Source organism: Acomys minous (genome assembly GCF_964271855.1).
Source record: "Acomys minous genome assembly, chromosome: 3".
Taxonomy (NCBI): domain Eukaryota; kingdom Metazoa; phylum Chordata; class Mammalia; order Rodentia; family Muridae; genus Acomys; species Acomys minous.
In genome coordinates, this window is record NC_140485.1 from 129,413,191 (window position 1) to 129,438,250 (window position 25,060).

The window sequence follows — 25,060 nt, forward strand, 5'->3', positions numbered from 1 at the left end:
CTGAGAGTAGGAGGTGAGTATAAAATTACACTCTATGAAATGCTCAAAAGATTCATAAAAAATATATATTTAAAAATTGTCCAGTGAAGCTTGGCCTGGGGTTAAGATAGAATTTTCATAAATTTCTGAAATTCCCTAAACATATTTCTGTGGTTTTGTATTATGTATTTATATGAAGCAGAATTTTTTTAGAATCTACAATTATATAATCAAAATATCAATCAACTCTGAAAATTGTTGAAGATAACCTGTGCCCTTCAGTTTCAAACATTCAGCCAAATCTTAATTCCTTATATAAATTCTAATCTGTTTCCAATAATGATAATAACAATAATAAGCACAGAAAAAAAAGCCAGATAGGGTGGCGCATGCCTGTAGTCTTAGCACTCAGGGAGGCAGAGGCAGGTAGATCTCTGAGTTTAAGGCCAGCATGGTCTGCAAAGTAAGTCCAAGATAGCCAGGCCTACACATAGAGAAACCCTGTCTGAAAAAACCTAAAACAATAACAATTGTAATAACAGAAATAATAGACAGTATCAGGAAACTGTCCTTCTACAACCTTCAGTTTTAGCCAACCACCACTTACCTTCACCTTGCCAGTTTCTACACTTAGATAAATAAATCCACTGGACTCTCAACCTTCAGACTGGTCACGACCAGGTCTCGCGGTGTTTCTAACAACTTTCACCAAGTGGGATCTAATGCCACTTCTCTGTTAAGACTCTAGCCTGTATTAGAACATGGCTGTCAGTAGCTCAGTGTGGACAGAGTGCTGGATGCTGGGATGACGTGGACTTTGAAGAAAATCAGCATGGGTTTCAATCATGGTTTATTTAATGCCTTAGTGGCCGCTCTCATAACTGAATGAGAATCAACTCTTGCAAGTTGTCCTCTGACCTATGGGGGGCGCTGTGGAAGCAGAGAGAGAGGGACGGGGAGAGGGAGAGGAGAGACTAAGTACATACAAGTGCAAAAAGAAAAATGAGTTGAAGCAAGCTCTTCCTTGACCATGTGGCAGGTAAGGGAAATATATTTGCAAACATCTTACACATGGGAACCCTCCCTTACACATGTGGCCCTCCCTCCCATCGCCTCCATCTCCACTAATGCGGGTTTTACAACTGCATCCAGCTGGGTGAAATATGGGAGTCTGGGGGTCCTTCCAGCCTTCATTTCCCTCTCCAGTGAAAATCGGTATGTACCTCACAGCTTCTGATGTTGACAGGCCAATGCCCACAAAATGTAAGAATGAGGCCTGCGCTTAGTGCATTTTAGTTCAGAACTTTCCCACTTTCCCCATCTTGCTAAAAAATAAAAAATAAAAAATAAAAAAAGGAAAAAAATCCAGGGAACCACCTCAATCACTTGTTCCCAGGCCAGCTGCTCGCTGCGCTCTCTCGCGCTCTCTCTCTCTCTCTCTCTCTCTCTCTCTCTCTCTCTCTCTCTCTCTCTCTCTCTCATCACATTAAATGCACTCTAAATTAGACCTGCTGTCCGGATGTGTGTCCAGAGAAAGATCCACACACCACTTCAGGCTCACTAGGTCCAAAATCAATCTTGAGGTCGTAGAGGAAGCACATAAATAGTGCTCTGAAGAGGACTTCCTCCTTCCCCTTCAGTCCCCAATACAAATGGCTCAGGCCAAGACTTTGTCTTCTCCTGCCCTTCAGACCTCTGCCCATGCTCTCTCTGATGCCCCATAGTGGTGGGCTTTCTCTCGACTTCCTTTTCTGGGCCTCGCTCACCAGCTCCTATAGACAGAGACAAGAAAAAAGACCAAGCTTCCATGTTAGTTGAGTTTCTGTCTTGTCCTTACACTAGCTATGGCACAAGAGCTTAACACAAACAGCTGAACTTTCACTTTACCATCCACTCATACCTCGGGTGTTCGTTGTGTCTCTTTCCAAAGGACAGGGAGTCTCCTGCCCCTTCTCAGCAGGTAAGAGCCTTTCCAGACACATTTTCTGTGTGTCTTGTCTGTTCTAATGTCAATCTCTGAGACAAGGATGAGAAACGTCTTCTATCAGATCTCTAATTGTCATGGCAGGGCTTACTTTTAATTTTAATTTTCTAATTATTCTGTCAGTGACCCAGAGGACTCTGGGTAATGGACAGTCTGTACAGTACATATGTAAGCAGGGATCACTTTGAACTTTTGATCCTCTGGCTTCCACCTTCTAGTTGCCCTGGAATTACAGGCATGCACCACCATGCCCAGTCTATGCCATCCTGGGGATTAAACCCAGGGCTTGTTTGTGCATGCTGCTCACTCTGTGACTGAGCTACATTCCCAGCCCTTAAAATCAGTTTAATTTCTTGGAAAATATAAATCAACTCTGTATGCTCGTTTTCTCGCAAATGGTTTGGAACTGAGTAAATGTCACTGCTAATCAACAAAGGCTTCAAAATTGCTCTCTTGGAAGAAGTCTAAAATTTTCCTGTAGAGTCACTTTTGTGTTCCAGGGGCCTCGGGTGAATCAGTCAGAGGCCAGGTAGGTTTAGCTTGGATCCTTCAACTTACTAGAGCATGGTCTATAAAACCTCGGCTTGTAAAACTTACAGTTGACAGGTAGGTTTGCAAAGGTTGTAAATGCTGACAACTGGATATGCCCAGGGATTCCTTTAAGTGCCCAGGCATTTTTGCATCAAGTATATGCATGTCTGTCTCAGGGTTGTTGTTTTTTTTTTTTTTTTTTTTTTTTTTTTTTTGTATACACTTTAGAAGAGTGGGTTTATTCAGATTTTAAAAAGCACGCCTTCGTAGAAGTGTGCGTTGCCATACTCAATGAAGTGCATATTGACATAAATAGAACCCTAAATTACACCAGTGGCAAAGAAGAAACACCCCTGAAAGGCCTAGATAGTTGTTTAATGTACTCTAGGGGAGTTGCACAGTTACAGGGTGACATACCAGCTGCCCACCAGCACAGAGGTGGACTCATTATGTGGCCGGACCTGCACAACAGGTTCTGAGGGCTCAGAGGTTCAAGGAGGAATTAGGCTAATTGGAGCCTTCTTCAAGCTACCAGGGCAGAAGTATACAGGAGGACTTTTAGGCATCCTTCCAGAAAAATCATCTTTCCTCATTGAAAAGTTACTGCACCCCCCCCTCCATGAGGTGTGTGTGTGTGTGTGTGTGTGTGTGTGTGTGTGTGTGTGTGTGTGTCCTCAGAACTATTAACATGAATGCCATGTCTTTATTTTCTAAATCTAAGCACTTAATATGGCAACCATTTGGGGGACTGGAAAAGGAATAAAATGTACCAGCTATAAATAACTGCTGTTCTGTATGAAATGTCTTTAGACTGAGCGGTTTTCAGGGGCGGGGGGATTATCCCTGCCCATACTGACGTGGGAAACTCATCTAACTGGTCTCAGGGTGTTGCCTCAGTGGTGGTAGCTTCTGGCTCTCCACGGTAGGCTTTGATGGCACACCTCAGCCTTCGATCACAGTTAGGTTTTATTGTAAAGGGCTAGCGCACAGGAAAGTCTGAGTAATCAGAAGCCACCCCGAGGGAACATGATGTCAACCATTCAGGGAACGCATTTGAGGAGGAGCAGTCCCTGCATATGGTCTTGGCTCTTCACCTTGACTTTTCACTTCTTATAGATGCTAAGTATCCATGAGATGTTTACTGGTCACAGAATAATTGCACAACTACAGAAAGAAATGATGGCAGATTCCCCCACGTCTCCCCTGTCAGGCTTTGTGTGGCCTCTACTTCCCCTTTTTCTTCTGCCAGCATGAGTGGGGGGGAGGGGTTTTGGATTTCTATGACAAGAGAGCAGAGAGAGGACAAGGGGTTACTAAGGGTGTGAGGAAAAGATGGGAGAAATGAGAAGCTACATAGAAAGATTTGCTTTCACACAAAAGCAAATTATGTGTGAAAAAGGCAACAATGAAATCTATTACTGAGTATACTCATTTAAAAATGTTTTAAATTCTTTTTTTTTAATCTCTTTTTTTTAAAGTACACTCTATTTAGTGTGCGTGGTGTATATGTGTGTGCACATGTAAGTGCTGAGTCAGACGTGTGGAGGTCAAGAGACAATCTCCGCTGCCCCTGTGTGGGTCCTGGAGTCAAACTAAGATCATCAAGCTTGGCAGTGAGCTCTTGTCCCTGCTGAGCCATCGCAGCAGACCATAAACACGTGTCATCTTAGCAATCCTTAGAGCCGTAGGTTCAAGTGGCAAGGAGGATGTGTCTATCTGTGACGATCTCCCATCTTCTGTCAGGAGGAATGAGACTATTCTAAGTCCCTCCCTGCCTAGGTGACTGCTTGGCGTTGTATTTTAGCTGTTCTAACACAGTAGGGTAGAGAACGGATCCTTTGGTCGCCAACTTTGGTTAATATCGCCCCACAAGAATGCTGAATGTTTTACTCTTGTTTGCATTCCAGATGTACATTTTTTGTATACTGCACACACCTTAAAGCAAGCTGTGAGGTGGATAATTATTAGAGTCTGCCATGGACAGAATGCCAGAAGGCACCTACACCACCCACTGCAAGATTCTTGGCATGGGGACTGAGGCGGGGCCCCTTTGCACATGGCGCTATGAGCTGTCATGTCATGATTGGCAGTGAGCAGAGGCATACTTTTCTCTCTGGACTTGTATTATTATTTCCTTGACTGTGACATATCTCCATTTTGAATCATAACTGTGGGAAAGCCCACGCCCATCTCACCCCAACATATGTAAATTCCATTTCTCCCAAGACTGCCAGCTATGAGAGAACGCAGCCGTCAATATTATGAAAGTAGCCCGGCTGAAATGTTTCCTCTCCTATGCTCACTTACTTGAGCCATCCAAGGGACAAACTTGACAAAGCAGAAGGAGAATTTTACCCCTCCAAGATGGAACCGTTTGCAAGGGAAGCTGAGTTTTGGAGCAAGCTAATGGTGAGTGGGAAGAAATATTTAATATCAAGGACATCCTGCTGGGCATTTTCCTTGTGGCTTCTTATAAAGTGAAGATGAAAGGGGAATTTATAATCAAAAGATTGTGGTCTTGCTCATTAGTTTTAAGTGAAACATGCCTTCTAGATACCAAATGCTGTTAGTGATAAATGGCTTTGAATGAAATGTTTGGTGTAGATTTTTTTCCCCCTAATGTTATTGATGAACCAGACTCAACAGCCTGCTGGCATGCAAGATAGTGTGACCTCGGCAGCCAGGAGACTTGCTGATGGACAGGCTCACTGGAGAGGAGCTGGGGTCTTGTGTTCCAAATAAGGTGTTCTTAGGACTGTCAGATTGTGGTTTTGTAGGGGAAGGGAGTGTCTTTAAACCATTTTATCTCTACACATGTGTGGAGGTGTGTAGATACAGATGTACCCGTGTATGACAGAGGAGTATGATAAAGGTGCATACTAATATCTGAGACTAACTTTCATGATTTTGTGTTGGGCAAATTCAGACATGCCCTTCACCCTTCCTGTTACTAAAGAGCTGTGTGTTTGGTTCAGGGGAGCTGGCAGAGCTCACAGGATGTCTAGACCTCAGGGGCTCTGCTGGTCATCCCGTTTGACCGTTGAACACACTTAGGTCCTCCCACCCAAGCAACTTACAGTGAGCTACAGAATCCCACATCACACCCTGCCCATACTGGCCAGGCTTCTTTCGCCGTTTTAACTCACTGCCTCATAGGATAGATTTCATCTTCCCTTTGCCTTCATAGTATGAATTCAGACTTCAAAGGAAGCGGGGGGGGGGGGGGGGGGGCAGGGGGGGGGAAGGGCTAACGTAAACGACACTTAGATTGGCATAATGCATTATCTGTTGGTGTCAACAAGGTGACCTGTCTATCAAAATGGCCTGGGCTACCTTCTTTCGTGACAGGAAGTTGACTCCCAGAGCAATGTAAAACATTGATTTCAGATGTAGCCTCACCATGCTCATTAAATGCTCTTCACTGTCTCTAGTGTCTTATATTTTAATGCTGCACCTAATCTGGGAAGCCAGATTGTCTAATACTTTTGGAGGAACATAGAAAACTTACTTCCTAAGGGTGTAAATTAAAAGACCCCCAGATCACACCCTGTCTGCACTGGCCAGTCTTTAGTCATTTTATCCCTCTGTCTCACAGCATAGATTTTCATCTTCTCTTCTCATCTCAGTTTCTAGGGTAAGAGACACAACTTTTAAATCAGCATTCAAATTTCGAAAAACAGATTTGCTTATCTGTATACAATGTACTGTGTTCCTTATGGCATTTTCACAATGCAGTTCCCACTCATCCACCCTGCTTGCTCCCAGTTTCCTTTCCCTCCTCCTGCATGTGCCATTCTGGCCCCAGTCCTCTCCTCGCCACTATGTGTGTGTTCTCCTGCCCCACTGCCTTTCTCTTTTAAAGTCTCTCTTTCCCACACATGGACCCCTTTCTAGTCTCCTGAATTCTTCCCACACTCATTACCATATAGATACACATCTATGAAAACGTAAAAGCTAAGGTCACGATAGAGAGAGGACACAAGGCGTTCGACTTCCTAAGCCTAGATTTCCTCACTAAGTCTACTCTGTTTCCATCCACTTTCCTGATCGTTTCATAATCTCATTGTTTGTATGTCTGAGTAAACAGAAACTGCCACCACATCCTAACACAATACAATCATCTGCCATTGTTTAGCCAGCACACCTGGAATCCATGTCTGTGTCCTTATAATCCATTGATTTGTTTTTCACGTTGTCACTTTTATTAAGTTCATCTTTACAGACTATAAAAACTAGCAAGGATTTTCTCTTGCATCTGGAAAGGAGATGGGATTTGAAACAGTAACAGGCTTTGTTGAGATCTGAGTCTTCCGACAGTTTATAATCCTGACCCATGCTCAAATTCAGGGAATGCACAAAGGACCAAGAGCCTTGTACTGGTCCTTCCCACCCAACACCAAGACCCCACTCTCCAAAAAGCTTGCATAATTTGAACTATGCAAATTATGAAGGAAATCTCTATCATGCAGAACAGACCAGCCTGTTGTTCTCTTGATATAAGAAGTACCATTTTGAAGATTCTTTCTTCCACAAACTTGCTTCTGCCCCTGGATCCACCTCTGCCACTACAGTTTGATACCAGGTCCTCAGAGGATAAGTGGTGACTCCCCTGGGAAAGAGCCACAACAGCAGCCCATAGAGCTCCAGGCAGCTGGCAGATGCTCCTCCAGGCCAGACAATGGTTGGAGCACTTGCCAACCCAAACTCCTGGGCACAGAATCTGCCCAGGGCATGAAGGACTGAAATCCATTATAAACCAATGGCTCCTCATGAGCCACAGAAAGGGATTTGGAACAGCCTGCTGTATTCTCCCAGTGTCTTTCTACTATAATTAATGCACCCCACCTCTCTTGTGGTCAGCAGGTTGTTATCTTCACCATATAGATAGATGGTGAGGCACAAAATTTTAATAAGAGGTTTGACACTCTCTGTTGGAAAGCAGGTTGGGGAGGGAGCAACAGAAGCCTCTGCCACAGAGCTGGCCAGTTCATACAGAATGTTGGCCACCAGACCCTACTTTGCAGTTTTCTCTGCCATTCATCACAGTTTTGTTAGTTTCAGCCACCCTTAATGCTGGGACCCCTTTTTTTTTTTGTTTCTTAGCCTAGATTTTGTACGCCCTTACCTCTGAAGAATATTTCTGTAACTTAGAAAAAAATCAGCTCCATGCTAGACATGACTAGAAAATGATCATTTCCAAAAAGATAATAGTGGTTCCTGAGTGTTCAAACCCAAGTGCTTGTCTCCAAGTACAACTTCAAGTCCCCAAGGACAGCTGGTAGACCAGATCTCCTCCCTGCACATAAGTTTACAGTAGTAGTTCAATAGCTCATAAGTAGCAGCAGCCTCAGCAAGCACGACCAGCAATGAGCATGTAGCAGAGTGGGTGTGACATCCTTGCACATGTGTTTTGGAAAATAGTAACTGCTTACATAGTACTGTGTGACCATCTTTCTTTACTCAACCCTGAAACCCTTCCATTTCTACCACTGGTTTGAATCTGCTTTTTCCACAGAGAACACAAAAGAAGAGGGATTTTTGAAGGTCAAAATATAATTGAGAGAGGAGATATACATGCACGAAACAATTAGGGAGCCAACTCATATAATTGAGTGGCAGAAGGGACTCTATAAAACTTAAATAGAATAGTGACACTGATGTCAAAGGAGTCAGTGGGACCTACAAGAATCACAGAAGGCTGCAAGAAAAACAAATTGGCAGAGAATAAGGGATAAGTTGTGTTAGGGATGGGGGAGAGACCCAGGAGTGCAGGGATGGCATTTATATAAATGTTCCTGATCACAGGACACTGCTGTGCGATCAGACAGGAAATGGGTGTGAGGGAATGGGAAAAGATAAAGCTGAACCGACCTTAGACATGCCTGATGGCCAAGGAGGGAGTTTTGACTTTGTAGGAAATGGGAGCCGTGAGAGTTGTCCAGACAATAGAATGGCATCAAGGGAACAGTGTTTAAATGAAGTCAGTCTGCCAAGGTAGATAGCCTGGAAGCTCGTGTTACCGAACCTATCCTGGTCTGGAGCTTACTTCTAAGAAATACAAAACACAAGTTGACTGGTGGAATCCTGTAGGATGCACATACATCAGTTAGCAAAATATGCATATCTTGGCTATGTAACCCTCTAGCAGTATTTAAGATAGAAGCCTTCTTCTCCTTACATCCACGCCTAAAGGCCAGCATATATTTTTACAACTTCCTTCACTGATCCTTGAGCTAACCAAAGACCTTCCTAGAAAATTCTCCATGAATCAGCACCCTTAGACTATAGCCATAATTTATCTTATAGGTGACATTTCCTGCCACCTGAAATTTTCTCCCTCAAAACTCTCTTCCTTTCCAGCTAGTCTGAAGATTCTGTGGTCCATTTTTCTGGTTCTTGCTTCTTAGTCTTTCCCTAGTGGACGAAGAACATGGTTCTTCCATCTCCTGCCCTGTCTCAGCCTATAGCTAGATTCTCTCTCTTCCAGTTCATCCATGCTGAGCTCTCTGCTCTCTGGTAGTTAGTCCTAAGCAGAAACTTCAGTTCTGCACAAGTGATTTTCTCATAGGTATTCTACTTAGCTGTGCTAACAGGGGCCAGCTCTTAGCTACAGGAAAAGGCGTACACACAGTTCTTCCTTGATGATTGGAAAGAGGAAGGAAGTTATCATTTGGGTCTCCAAAGGAAGAGACTCCAGGGGTTGTGTGCTTGCAAGACAGCGCTGTGACAAGTTGGATATCTTGAATCATAAAAGACAAAAACTGCAAAGGACCACAGGAGTGTTCCATCTGACTTGTACTGTGTTTTGTCGGTGGGTGGGGGGCAGGGGTGGGGGTGGATTTCTGTTTTTGTTTCGTTGTCCTGGAACTCACTATGTAGACCAGGCCGGCCTCTGCCTCCACATGCTGGGATGTATGTTTCTATAGTCATTGTTTTGTAAACAGTTTTAGCCACACATGAAATCCAGAAGACTTCAAGTAACAATCCAGAGAAAGAAATTCCTTGCAAACAATCACACGATAAGAGCCACCTATACTGGCATATCCCTGTAACCAGTCCCAGTACTGACAGTCAAGGCTAGCCTCAGTTACATGGTAAGTTTGAGGCAAGCCTGGGCTACAAATGACACTATCTAAAGGAAGGAAGGAAGGAAGGGAGGGAGGAAGGAAGGAAGGAAAGAAGGGAAGGAGGGAGGGAGAATTAGAAGACAGTCTGGGCTGAGGATAGCTTCCTTCTAGAGATGAGGTAAGCATGTTCCTCTTTGCTGCCATGTGTGAGCACTGTTGGGGCTGTGACCCCTGATCTAGGCAATCTCCTAGTTTGTGGAAAAGGAAACTGCTGACAGGTCAAGAACTGTACTGGAATTGGGACTAAGCTTTGCCATGGATTTTTGGTTGGTTGATTGGTTTTGGATTTATTGTTATTACTAGTAAATTATTATTATTACGTGTGTGTGTGTGTGTGTGTGTGTGTGTGTGTGTGTGTGTGTGTGTACATGTGCCAAGGTTCATATGTGGAGGTTAAAGGAGTTGATCATGTCCTTCCCCAGTGTGGGGCTCTGAAATTGAACTGAGGTTCTCCTTAGCAACACTGATCTACTGGACCATCTTACCAGACAAGGTTTGGCTATTATTATTATTATTGTTGTTGTTGTTGCTTGCTGCTGCAGTAGTGGTGGTGATGGTGGTGGTTGTAATGATCATGGTGGTGGTGGTGGTGGTGGTGGTGGTGGTGGTGGTGGTGGTTTTGAGACAGAGGCTCATGTATCCCAGAATGGTCTTGAACTTGTATGAACCTCGGGATGACCTTAAATTTCTGATCTGCCTGCCTCCCCTCTCCTAAATGTTGGGATTACAGACATGTTCGTTCCTACAGGCTAGGTGAGCACTCTACAGGCTGAGCTTCCACTTTAGTGCCTGGTTTGGGTTTTTTAGGGTATGTCTGAGGCAGGTTCTCACTCTATTGTCCTGATCATTCTGAAATTCACAACAATCCCCCAGCCTCAGCCCCAACTTCTGAGATGACACTGGTTAGCTACACCTAGCTTGTTGTGTAAGTCCTTGATTCTTCTTTGGAGGGTACTATAGCTGTTTTTTGAATCCAAACTTTGGAAAGATTTTGGAAATGGAGGAAGACAGATAGCACTTGTTGGAAAATGCTTATTAATCAAGAATAAAAGGAGCATAAAAAAAAAAGAATAAATTGGAAGCAGAAGTCTTGGGGGGCGAGCACCCGGAACAGTAATGTTTCTCACCTGTGACCTTGCTGGCACTTTCCCTTATATTACTGCATTCACTACTTAATGATGCCAACAAAGAACATGCTCCATGATTCCTTCTTTCCCTTAACTATCATTTGTTTACCAAAAGAGTGGCCTTTGGGAATGTGACAGTTGTGGTTCAAGCGTTTGTATTAGAAATGTCCCCATTTTCTAATCTAAAATTTCCCAATACAGAATATGTGTGTATTTTTTTTATTCTTCTCCCCTTCCATCTCCCAGCCTTGCTTTATCTCTTTGGATCTCTGCCTTGTGCTGTTGATTCAGTTGGTCTGTGCCTTGAATATGTTAAAGTGACATTGCTTTTGGCTGGAAGCTCGGAGTGGCAGTGTGATCTCTGCCAGCTCCCGGGGCCAGCAGGAGGAGGCCGCCATCATCCTGCATAGCATTATTGATGTGACCTCTGCTGTGTTCCTGTCCAGTGTGATTCTGGCTGCTGTTCAGAAGACACCTGCTGAAGTCCTTGCAAGAAACCCACGCGTGTGCCAGGGCAGGGTGATTGGTAATGCTCTAATAACACAGAGGGCAGTCTCTTGGCTCTACTTCAGTAGCAACTTTAATGGAAGTCACAGGTTTTTCACTGAGTGACTTTTAACACAGAACTCACATATGCTGGCCTTTCTACTTTTGTATAGTAATTTTCAACCCAGCCTTGCGCTGATAATGGAAGATGGAGTTTCTGTGGCTCGGGTTTTTGTTTTAATGTTTGTATTGCTTTTCTCTCGACTCTCTTCTCTCTCCCTCCCTCTACCCTGGTCTTCCTTGAGCATTTATACCCTTGTGGATGCTGCTTTTCCTTTTGAGGAGCCTCCCTTTCTTCTTCCCAAGACTTTGGAGCCTTTGACTGATATAACAAGATCACTTCCTGTCCAGTGGTGAGGATGCCCTGGTCCTAGCATTTCCACAATCATTTTTCAATATAAGTTCTATATTTCCATCTGCTGTGAAAATGTATGAGTTATAGCCAAAAGCCAATAATACTGCAGCGGTGTTTGACTCTGTGAGTTGGCAGTAGAGAATGATCATATGTAAAATGTTTATTTGGCTTTGAGTATCACTGGTATATTAGTATTAATGGTGACAGATTGCCAATAACTAAAATGGGGCTTAGGGAGATGGTTCCAAGGGTAAAATGCTTACCACACAAGTGTGAAGACTCAAGGTTAGATCCCAAGAAACAACCATCTGTAATCTAGGAGCCTCTGTATTGAAATGTAAGACTGGAGAATCCCAAGAAAGTCCCAGGCCAGTCAGGCTGACAACAAAATGGGACACCGTTTCAAACAAGGTGCCAGGTGCGGACCAATCCCTGAGGAACTCCTCTCACCTCCACGCATAGCTGCACACATACATGAGCACACACAAGTAGGCATTCACATATGCAAGCACAAGATTAATAATGATAACTAGTACGTATAGCAGGCATAGGGTTTTCATAAGTATTGTCTAATTGGATCCTTACAAGCCTTATATTAATGACTGCAATGATATGTAGAATTTATGCTTTAGTTTTAGAAACTGAAGTATAAGAGAAATATAGGCAAATAGAAACAAATTGGCTCATAAGGACGAGACCAACTGATCACATCAGGACTCTCAAAGCGAACTTGCAGCTCAATCCTCTAACAGCTGATTAAAATCCAATTGCCAGACCCACCACTAACCACCAATCCCCACGTTTCTGATTCAGTGGTCTATGCGGGCTGCAAAATACACATCAGTGCCACATTGCCAGGTAATGCTTGCCCTGCTTATGCAGCGTGTGAACACTCAGAGCCACCGGCCTAGACCCAAAACTGTTTACATGTAGGGCAGGTAACATGGCTATATTTCCCCGTGTCTTTCTCAGTAAGTAAGGCATCGCTGTAGCCCTACACATTAGTGGAGCTGAACTGTGGTGACTGCAGGGCCTGCATGCCATAAACACAGCCAGGAACTGTGGCTGAGCCCTTCGTCTGCATTACTTCTTAATCTGTTTCACCCAAGTCCTCCCTGGGAGACTAGGGGATGCCCTGGAGTCTGGGAGGCTTGGCACAGATGAAAGAAGCAGGCCTTAACTAAGGATCAGCAGGGAGAGAGACAAGGACGTTCTGTACAGTGACAGAACAGCTGGCGCCTCAAACTGCAGAGTCCCAGGATGAGAAACTCGATCAGAATTTCTGAGCCAAGTGTGGTTGGTGCTGGTACATGCCTGTGAGCCCAGCAGTTGAAAGATTGAGGCAGGAGGATCGCAGGTTTGAAGCCAGACTGCCGCTACACAGCAAGACTCTGACTCTAACAACAAGAATTTCTAGGAAAGGAAATAGGAGGAAAACAGAAATGACAACAATTAATAAGCCCTAGTTTAAAAATGGGAAATGGACCTGGGTTAGGTGTTTGTCATGCAAGTGTGAAGACCAGAGTTCCAGTCCCCAGAGCCTACATAAGAGCTCAGTATCGTGACAGCATATGTTATAGACATGTTGTGTATTCCAGTGCTCAGAAGGCAGAAACAGGGGATCCCAGAAGCAAGCCAGTTTGCTTAAATAGCAGTATTAGTGAGCTCTTGGTTCGACTGGGAGACCCTGCCTAGATCAATGAAGGGGAAAGGGATCAAAGGAAGACTCCTCACATCAGCCTCAGATCTCCAAGTATGCTCATATGTGTACAAATATACGTGTATACATCCCACACACATGCAAATATACATGCACACATGTCACATGTACACAGCCATGTAGGAGGAGAAAGAAGGAGAAATGAGAAATGCAAGATTGGAATGCTAGCTCAGTTGGTAAAATGCTTCCTTTGCAGGCATGAAGGCCTAAGCACAAGCCAGGCAAAAACAGCCGAGCATGACAGTATGTGCTTAGAATCCCAATGCTAAGCAAAAACTGCATTTCACTGACTAGCCAGCCTAGCCTCCTCAGTGGGTCTCAAGCCAAGGAGAGAGCCTACCTAAAAAACTAAGGTGTTTGACAACTGAAAGACAACAGCCAAGGTGGTCCTCTGGCTTCCCTATGGATGCAGACACATGTGCACACATGCACACGCACACTGTTGCAACTGCACACACTCACGATGAAATCTGTGTTGTCTTCTATAGACACTGTCCTTGAACCCTTTGAAATCAAATCAGAACAAGCTAAAGATGTTAGTTGAGTACAGAGGGGGATCCCAGGAAATTACAAATCATATTTGTAATCCCATCTCTTAGAAGATGGATGCAGGAGGATGATCATGAGTTCAAAGCCAGCCTGAACTACATCTAGAGTTCCAGAACAACCTAAACTATCGAAAGAGACTCTGACTCAAAAAAACAAAAACAAAAGCAAAACAAAACACCAAAACCAACCAAAGAAGTCCTCGTGTAGATATGTCTAAGTGCCGCATGCTTAGACCGTGTGAAGACATGTCTAAGTACCCATGCTTAGAAGCCCCCATGTAGACCTGTCTAAGCAGCCCCATGTAGACCTGTCTAAGCAGCCCCATGTAGACCTGTCTAAGCAGCCCCATGAAGCTTTTCCATCCTCGGCTGCTGGGTGTCCAGTGTAACCATCCCCTGGCAAACATGCTGCTTCATTATGAGAGCTCCTGGGTGCAGGCAGCCAAGGGCAGAGCTAGGGACAGTGTGGAACCCCTGCCACAGACACGCTTTCCACTTCTGCTTCCCTTCCTTGCTACATCTCCTCCATCACCCCGAGTGTGACTGGTGACAAATCAGAAAAGCACAGGGAGAGCATTTTTGGTTTGTTTGTTTTTTTTTTTTAACAGTAATAACTTTGGCAGGTGATTTTTACATGTACGGAGTCATCTTCTCATAACTGAGATCAGGAACTGTATTCCTCCCAGGAGGAAAAAAAAACACTTATATGGACGTGTTTATGTTTGGGAATAATAATATTTGTCCATGTGAAAATATGTGTGATTCATTTCTGCCATGCCATATGGCTTATTGCTATTCATAATCCAAACAGTAGCAGCTGCTGCAGAATGTGAGAGCGAGGTTTTCGCGGAGTGAAAATGGGCTAACTATTGCGCGTGCGGTCTCCATTTCCTCTCTAGCAGCGCATGTTTTGATCTCTTCCGTTCACCACTAGGCTCTTCATTAATTTCTTTAAAGCCTATTTTTTTTTAAAATCTATCCACTCTCCTTCTTTCCAGCACAGAGACTCTCATTCAACCTGACTCCCTCTTAGCTGCTCTGCCCTCTACTCGGGGACCATGAACAGTCACTAGTCAAAGCTGCTGGCAGCTGAAGGCCTCAGTTTGGATTTTGTTGAGCAGTGACAGCTGCCAGGAAAATTACAGTGAATGTCCGACCTGTCTTGCTAGCTCCCCACCATAGCCCCCTCCAAGGCTCAACCACATTATATATTTGTGGCTAATCAGACACGTCAGGGACACTGAGGTGGCCAATGATTACCACCACCACCAAGCCCTAGGCCCACTTGGCAAGACTCTGATGTCATGGAAACTGTGGGCTAACACTCTTTCCAGGCCATTTCAATGTGGTTGGCTGAAACCCTTGAGATTGAGAAGGAAACAATTTGTGGAATATGTGCTGGACGCAACTGCAGAAACAGCTACAATCAATAATATAAAATAGACCAAGTTGCACAAGAGAGAAATATCTGCAGGATTTGCTTAAACCCCTAAACGGTAACCCTGAGTACCCCTAAAAGCTGAGGGTTTTTAAAAAACAGTCTTTACACTGAGTCTATGCATCACTATGGTAAATATTAAGACCACAGAAAATAGCTCTGACTAAAAGCTCTGAAACTTGTAGCTCAAGTGAAAGTATTACATAAAATTACTCTGATTTTTCCATTTCAGATGGTTTTGTCATAACAATGACTGGCACGTTCATGGTGCACCACCATTTTCAATTTGTTTCCATGTGTATTATAAGTTCTTGACTTTTTCCCAAGATGACCAGTCAGGTGACCCAAATCAATGGACACCCCTGAGCCCGGGCTAGGAGAGTCGCTGTTCTGTGTGCTTTCTTCTGCTCTCTTCACAGCAGGTGTCCCTAATTTCCAACTTGCATCAGTCATCTTCGTGTAGCCATTTATCTTCTTTGGGTGTTTATTGGTTGATCCTCTAAGTAGCGGCCGCTTTTATCACAAGTTATAATGGGGTCATTTTTCAATGTCGGTGGCCTCTCTTGGTAACAGGAAAGCAAACGTGGGATCTCATGGGACAGGGTCCAGACATGGAGCCTGGGTGGAAGCACCCTCTTCCAGCACACGACAGCACGGGCACTCTGCCTTTGCAGTCAGGGGAAGAGATGTTGACCTCTACTTCAATTTGCCCTTACTGTCTGTTTCCCATCAGCCTTTGCCTGCAAGAAGGACTGGGGAATTGTTTCATAAGCTGCTTTTCCCCAAATGGAATATATGACATCATTTCCAAGTCACATTCTGGAGAGAGAGAGAGAGAGAGAGAGAGAGAGAGAGAGAGAGAGAGAGAGAGAGAGAGAGAGAGAGAGAGAGAGAGAGAAGTCTGTCTGTCTCTGTTTCTCATTGCTGTGCCTCATTAATCATAAGCAGCTTGCTTGCGACCACATAGATTATTGTCCGTAGAGCTCCATGCTATGGCTTTAGGCTTACATATACTCATATGCCTTCTTAACAGTAGCTGCCTTAAATCCCCAGGGCTTCTGTGTACTGCCTCTCCTCTGTCCCCCTGTATGTGCAACCCTGACACCTCCCTTACTAATCCTAAAAGCAGGTAGTGATTCTCTGAGCAGGAACTAGTCCTACCTGCCTCAACTTGTGCCCTAGGCCCCCAGTTTTCTTACCCACAGCTGAGTTCGTGTCTTTCATAGCTTAAGCACATATTGAGAATGCTGCTGTTTCTGTACTGTACTCACTTGGACTGGTCTGCTCAAACACATCTGCCCCCACTCTGCCCCCTAGTGGTGATACTGAGCAAGCTCTGCCATCTGCAGAGCTTCCACGACCTCAAGGTTCCCTCCAAGACACTGAGTAATAGGAATTTATGGCTTCCACAAACCCTAGACACTTGCACATTTGTGGGCCCCTTCTACTAAAATATATACAATAATATATATCCAATTATGTTAGTGTAAAAACAAAATTTTATATTAAGTGTTGACTTTAATGTAGTAACATGAAATTGACACCTTTCCATGGTGCTTGCTCTAAAACATTGTAGGGTTTTAGCACTGAGCTCAGAGCCCCCCAGAGATAATTTGGCTCTTCACAGAAGCACCTCTCTCATCTTACATAACTGTTCCTCAAACTTCAGGTTTTGTGAACTATGCTTACAGATTTGTTTCTTTATTTGCTTATTTAATTATTTATTTATTAGCAATGCTGAGAGTGGCACCCCAGATGTCACCTATTCTAGCCAAAAGCTTTACCACTGAGTTTCACCCTAAAGCCTAAAAATTTTCAGACTTCCGTTCACTGCTACTGTACTAGATTTCATCCAGTGTGACTTTAGAGTTTTGGGATAATGTATGTTTGTTTGTTACTAGCATAAGACTAATATGAGCTGCCATAAGTTGAGAAACCAATCAATACAAATTTAAAGTAAATGCATATCTACTTTTCTAGTTCAGTGTATTTAGGGTCCAGCTGTCTCTCTCACCCTTGCCCTGTCTCTTTGGTGTTAGAAACTGGAGATATCTCTCTCTCTCTCTCTCTCTCTCTCTCTCTCTCTCTCTCTCTCTCTCTCTCTCTCTCTCTCTCTCTAAGCAGAGATGGCTAGAGATGTTTATTTACTCAAAGTCTGACCACCCAGACAACTTTGTCTGGGCCCCTGCTCCAAAACAGAAGAACAAGCCAGACCTGACCAACTAGACTGCAACTGGTCAAACCAGATCCTCCTGAAGGCCACCCCTTACTGCCACAATTCTGGCCCCACCATTTCTCAATAGGGCAGCACTTCTGAAAGTTCCAGTAGAATCCCTGTGCTGATGGAAGCATCTCATCTCTGCCCTGGTCAATCTGGGACCCACTGGTACATGTCTCTAAAGGTTCTCAATCTGTGGATCGTGACACCCACAAGAGTTCCATATCAGATATCCTGTATATCAGATTTTTACATTATGAGTCATAGCAGCAGCAAAATTACAGCTATGAAATAACAATGAAATCGTTTTATGACGTGAGGAACTACTAAAGGGTCACAGCATTAGGCAGGTTGAGAACCACTGCCTCACCTGAGATGTGGCCACTGTGAGTAGAGAAGGGATTTTTTTGTTTTGGTTTTGGTTTGGGGTTTGGGTTTGGGTTTGGGTTTGGGTTTGGGTTTGGGTTTTCGTTTGGTTTGGTTTTTTGGGTTTTTGGGTTTTTAGTTTGTTTTGGTTTGTTTTCATAACATCCTCCCTGAGTTCTAAATCTCTGCGCCAGAGCTAGTGAGGGCTCAGTAGGCAAAGACACTTGCCAAGCAAGCCTGATGGACTGAATTCAACCCCTTGAACCCATACAAAGGGGATGGAGAGAATCAATTACACAAAATTGTTCTCTGGTAGCCATGTGTGCACTATAACACAATCACTCACACACAGACCCCACTGATGATGATAATGATGATGATGAAGGAGGAGGTGGAGGAAGAAGAGGAAAAGAAGGAAAAAAAGACCTCTTCCCCAGAAACAATCAATTTGAATTCTCCTTTCCCTCAGATTCTCAGACTTCTCATGCCACAGAGTCAAGTGTATTTGTGAAATAGCAGAACTTTAGCAGTTATTAGTTCCATCCTCGTGTGAAAGAGGGCTCTGAGAGGAGGTTGGATGGGAGAGAGCACGGACAGAGTACAGAACCATCTATGCACAGAGGAACCCTATTGGGTTGTGCATATCTAGGAAGCAAAGATAATTTCCTCTTGACTTTTTTTAAGTTAGCCTATTTTATAAGTGTTTGACTAATTGTGTGTGTATGTAGTACATGTATGCCTGGTGTCCATAGAGGCCAAAAGAGGACTTCTGGTCCCTTAGGACTGGAGTTACAGATGCTTGTGAGTCACCGTGTGGGTGCTGGGAACTGAATCCAGGCTATCTGCAAGAACATCCAGTGCCCTTAACCCCTGAGCCAACTCTCAGCACTCTCCCTGGTTTTCAGTTATACAATACTCAGAACTCTAAAACGTATTACTGTTTCATTTTCTAAGTAGGCTTCTATTTGTTACACTTAAAACATCTGTCAATCAGAGGTGAAGGTTTGGGATCAGAGTAAGCTCACTCACTGTTCAGGGTTTGTCAAAACCTGTTTGACCCAGAAACTGTAGCTTTAGCTGTAGCTCAGGCTGTTTCCGAGCTCCAGACTTCATGTGCAATCTGTGGCCCAACAATATTGAATTCACTTTGCCGGAAACCCTGGTACTCTCTTGCGTGTGCAGTGAATCCTCAAGTAGCCATGGCTGCGTTTAAGTAGACATTTATGGGTCACAAGAGTGTGCTCACACCGTCACCAATGTGGCACACACCCAACTGACAAGCAAGCCTTCTCTCTACCCCACCTTCTTTGTGGTATCCAGCCTCCTCTGGGAAATTAAGAGTTCAGAGACAATGACTTATCTGGCGCTCATGGATCAGCCCAGCAAAGTTGATTATCTAGACCACTCATAGATTTCAACTTGCTGATGTTTAGAACAGAAAGATAACGCAACATTGCCATTGCTGTAACTAAACCTAAGGCAGGCTGCTTTATGTAGGAAATGGGTTTATTTTGCCTCCCAGTTTTGGAGGTATAAGAATCAAAGTGCACATCCGTAATGCTGGGAATCAAGCCAAAGAGATGAGGCATGGTAGGCAACCACTCCACCTATGAAATACAGACCTAACCTTAGAGGACCCATCTTATTATGGCATTGTTGATGGAGGAGCTGCAAGACAGCACAGAGCATCACATGGCAGAAGAGAGAAACCTGGAACATTGAGTGTGTGTGTGTGTATGTGTGTGTGTGTGTGTGTGTGTGTGTGTGTGTGTGTTGCCTGTGCTTAAAAAGCCACCAGGATTCAACGGTAAAAGAACATGGTCAGAGTAAGTTTCCATCCTTGCAAAACGATTAACTCAGGATTTTGGTTAGGGGACCATGTTCAAACCACAGCTGCTAGCCAATACAACAGCAGAGGGCTTTCCAAAACACTTCCCTACTGACAAAAAGGAAACCAAGGACTCAGTCGTCCTGCCTCTGTTGGTCCTGTGGGGTTGACATCTGGAGCAGAACTGGCAACAGCCACGATTCAGGGAAAAGCCTGCTGGATGGTAAGGGTCAGGTGGGGAGGGAGAGGGTAGGCCAGGGCAGACAACATAGTAGAACCAACCCTGAGAGGTCTGGACTGCTGTGTTTGTAAATGACACACCTCTATTGGGTTTAGATATGTTGAAGCATTGAATCTATTCTTGGCCATGGAAATCATCGTTGATGATATAATGCTAATAGCTTGTGACATCCTTATTGCCTTACATTTGATTTGAACTTCCTTTCATAAAAAAAGGAAAAAAGTAAATTAGGAGTAATTTTAGCTGTTTCTTGCTTTGTGGGCTGGAGAAAATGTCTTTCCTGGAGCCATTTAGTACTTTATTTTTGAACTACCTCACTACATCAGTCACTACCAAGCATGGTTTCTTCATGCTTCTACAGCGCGTTTTGGGTTTGGTTTGGTTTGGTTTGGTTTTGGTTTGTTTGTTTGTTTGTTTGTTGTTTGCTACAAGAAATGGAATCCAGAGCCTTGCACATACTAGGCTAACATTCTACCCCTGAGCTACATAGAGGGTATAAGCTCAGCCTAGGCTACATGGGAACCTGTCTTCAAATAGTAACCATATTAATAATAATAACAATAACAATAATAATAATAATAATAATAATAATAATAATAATAATAATGTTTTACAAACAGGACTATAGCTCAATGGCAGAGCACTCAGTCATCACGCATGAGAACATGAGCCCCAAGGTCCAATCCCCAGTGTCACAAAAAACAATAACAACATTAATTTAATTAAATTTAAAAGGGCTATCAGGTGCTTTTTTCCGTACTACATAGAAACTGACTGAACACAGCTAATAAACAAAAGTTAATCCTAAATAGTGAATTATTGATAGTAACAATAAGATGTGAATGTTTTTGTAAGACTTTCTACTTGCTGTGTTTAAGGGAGAAAAAGTCTTTTCCAGCTGAGCTCGAGGCATGGAACACTTTTTAGCAGGCGCAGCTCTATTTCCACTGTAACGAATGTGCAAATGACAGCTGCCTTCACCCCGAAGCAGAAACCCTTCAGGGAGTCTGCCTCGCTAATGCGTGTGTGTTGATACACATGCGTGTTCCCCATTAATACTAATAGAAACTAGTGCCGAAATATACATCACCTGAATTTTGATTCGCTGCAAATCAAATGTCAGATGATTCGAGATGAGCTCACAAGGTGCATTTATCTGGAAGCTGTTCCTTAATATGCCTTCAGCTCACAGCCAAAGTCTTCTCCTGTGACTGAAATGTTAATAAGACACTGTGACTACTTGCTTCCATCTTGCACATACACACACACACACACACACACACACACACACGTTTCCTTCAGAAATAGCAAAAAATAAGTATAGGACATAAAGGAAGGTGAAGATCACTGCAAAACTACTATGTAAGAGCCAGGGAAATGATTCAGTGGGCCAAAGTGCTTGCTAGACAAGCACGCGCAGTAAAGTTGGGATCCCCAAGCACCCACATAAGCCTGAGTGGGCGTGGTCCCAGAAGTCTAGCGGAGAGTGATTGAAATGGCAGGGTGAGCTAATTGCAAGGCGAAGTCATAATAAATAAATGCAAGTTTATTGGAAGCAGCTCTTGTCTACCATGAAGGGGGAGGGAGGAGGAGAGAAAGAAGGAGGGCGCTCACAGAAAGGAGAAATACAGAGAGGAGAGAGGGAGAGAGAGAGAGAGAGAGAGAGAGAGAGAGAGAGAGAGAGAGACAGAGACAGAGACAGAGACAGAGACAGAGACAGAGACAGAGACAGAGACACAGAGAGGAGAGAGAAGGGGAGCCAAAATGTCTGGATCATATAGCGAAGGGCCTCAGGGAGAAGGGAAGGCCCAGGCCTGGTCTAGGGAATTCAGGGTAGAGGGCAGGGAGTGCCAATCATGCCCCGCACAAGGTAGGGATGCCGGAAACCAAACAGATGCGATAGGAGGTCAATCACCAGAACAAGCTGGCTTCCTAGACCAGCCCAATCCAGGGGCTCTGGATTCTAGTGGAAGGCTATGTCTCAACATGTATGGTGAAAAGCAAACACCCATATGCATGTGCAAGCACACCCCATACGTATGTACACACAGAAGAAAACCCTATATGACAATACTCATGTAGCATGCACACCTTCTTACACACATTATGTGTGAACAGGAAAGAAGGAAGGAAGGAAGGAAGGAAGGAAGGAAGGAAGGAAGGAAGGAATGAAAGTAAGTTGTCCTTGACCTCCACAGATGTGTCACAGCATGCACACCTACTTACACACATTATGTGTGAACAGGAAAGAAGGAGGGAAGGAAGGAAGGAAGGAAGGAAAGAAGGAATGAAAGTAAGTTGTCCTTGACCTCCACACATGTGTCACAGCATGCACACCTACTTACACACATTATGTGTGAACAGGACGGAAGGCAGAACCTCGATTTGTCACACTGGCCAAGCTTGTACCTTCTGCACATCTTGCGGATAAAGGAACTGAAATGTGGGAATGTTTCACAATCAACATCATTGCTTTCCACATTAACAAGTAGGAGGGCCCTTGGTCTCCTTCTGTCGCAGGGCAGTAGGGAACTAGTTCAAGATAGCTGTTGAACAGGCTTTTAAATGCAACCCATCTTCACTTCCAAAATGCACGTGAACGAAGCCTTTGCGATTGGGGGTCTGCAAAGACCTTACAGAGTTCGTTTGGTCATGATAATCTGCCTGAACTCCAGGGACTATTAGATTAAATTTTCTTGCTGGAGACATACTTAGCTGCTAGAGTGCTTGCCTAGAACGAACAGAGCCTGGCTTCCATCCCCAGAATGGCAGTGCACACAAGTGACCAGAGCACTCAGGAGGCAGGGGAATCACGAGTTCAAAGACAGCCTTGGCTGCTTATGAATTTGGAGGCCAGCCTTAGCTACGAGAGAGAGAGAGAGAGAGAGAGAGAGAGAGAGAGAGAGACAGAGACAGAGACAGAGACAGAGACAGAGACAGAGAGAGACAGACAGAGACAGAGACAGAGACAGAGACAGAGAGTTACAAGATCCATTCAAATAGAAAGTGTTACTGAGGATAGGACAACCACACTGGCAGTTACCTATTATCCCCACAGGGCGGAAAATGGATGGCATCGGAACCTGACGCTGCTGGGATTCGAGCACCATCACCTTGGTGAAATCACAACCAACTGTAGACATGGGAATGAGGAGGAACTGAAGCTGTGTCACCAAGTGCAGAAACAATTGCACACTCCATTCATTCATTCATTCATTCATTCATTCATCATTCAATGGTTTAGTTGCCATGTTCTGTGGGCCTGATGCCTTGCTGGAGCACAAATGCAAAGAATGAACATGGATGGCCCCACTCCTCAGAGGTCCCCTGAATGGCTGAAAGAAAACTCTGGAAAGGTCCTCAGTGCATATTTACTGGAATATATCTGTAAGTTATTTCACACACTCCTAGTCACAGACCTAGATTACCTAGATTGCATAAGGCCTCAGAAATTTCCAAGTGACTAGCCTGGGGTTACAGCATATGGGAGAACTCTAGACGTGCTGTCCCCTGCTTTTGTCACCATGCCAGTATTCTCCTGGAGATTTCTGTGGTGGTAGAGTGTAATGCAAGTGGCTGGTGACAGCTGCCATCTGTTGTGATCGTCACCACACTCCTGAAAGTGTCATGCTCAGCTGTCGCACTGATGCCGCAGCCCACATTCTTTCTCTGGGGCAGTCTGTGGTGGGGAAGGGGAGCTAGAAGTGTTGTCCTCAAGTGGCTTTGCTGCGTCACTGTCAGCTACTGGGCAGGAGCTCTCAGACACACCTGAATGGGGCCAAGGAATGTCCCCTCTCATGCCTAGGGAAGAATGTTCCTCTAACCAATGAACCAACCACATCACTAGAAGTAGTTTTGTAGTTTTAATCGCCCAGAGGGCATCCTGGGTGGCACACGGGCTCTGAACTAGTGGGGCTGTGCCAAGGAATTGGGAGTTTAGGACAAAGTGGAGAAGAAAGAAGCTCTCCCTTGCCTCAAGAAGAGAGGGGCCACCGGGTGGAGCAGAGCACAAAATGGACTTGGAGGTGAGAGCTGTCCTGAGGTGGCTGGCCCAACCAGAAAGCAAGGTAGCCCTGGTGCCATGGGAGGGTGATGTAGGGACAAGCAGGATTTGCTGACTCAATATTGACAAGTCATGGAGAAAAGACGGATCTGTAATTGCTTTTTATTTCCAATCCAGAAACTTCAAGACAACTTCAAAGCAACATTTTGGATACAAAACTTGACCTTATTGATGTAATCTCTCTGTAGTATCGACACATCCCTTTGGATAACAAAACCATAATGATTCATGCGAAGCATGTGCATCTCTATATAGTTTTACTATAAGAACATGTAGATATTTGATTATAGATGACGCTAACATTAAATGGTACATTATTTTAAAGTAGGTCTGTGAGTTTACGTGTGTGGCAGGATAGGTAATGAAACTAGGAAAGGGATGGAGAGAGAGAGAAGGAAGAGATCTTAAGGAGTCCGGAAAGAGAGGTAACGGCTTACATGAAAAAGGGAAGCAGAAATGGAGACCAGCCTGCTTGGGGGCAGAAAGTAGAAGAGGGGAGCACGAAGCAACTGAGAACAAGGCTCATGATACAGTTGTATGAAGAAACCATGTGAAACCCCTTTGTGTGATGACCAGAAATTAAAGAAATAGAAAGGTTTAAATGTAGACAGACAGATAGACACATACATACATACATACATACATACATACATACACATACACACATACATATACATACATGCACACACATACATACACACACACACAGAGGACAGCTTTATATCTATGCAACCTCAAAGTCAGAATATTCTAATATGTGACACCCAGAATTTCAGAGAGGGAAACTGTGCTTTGAGCATGTACCTCCTTGTTTTCTCATTTTATCCTCAAATTAAAAAAAAAATTACTCATTTATTCATTTTGTACGTATGCATATGTGCCTGCAGGAGTTCGTGTGCCCCACATGTGTGTAGATGCCTCAGAGGCCAGACGGCATTGGGTTCTCTGGAGCTGGAGTTGCAGGTACTTGTGGGCCACAGTGCAGCTCG

At 44.2% G+C, this 25,060-nt stretch overlaps 1 protein-coding gene across 1 annotated transcript in view; it reads left to right on the forward strand.

The window, feature by feature from the left end:
• Positions 1–4,741: 4,741 nt before the first annotated feature.
• Positions 4,742–25,060, forward strand: part of SASH1 (SAM and SH3 domain containing 1) — a 305,726-nt gene continuing 285,407 nt past the window's right edge. The window contains exon 1 of the mRNA XM_084777496.1: positions 4,742–4,903. Coding sequence (XP_084633622.1) covers positions 4,790–4,903 — 114 coding nt within the window. The 5' untranslated portion in view covers positions 4,742–4,789. The remainder of the gene's footprint in view (positions 4,904–25,060) is intronic.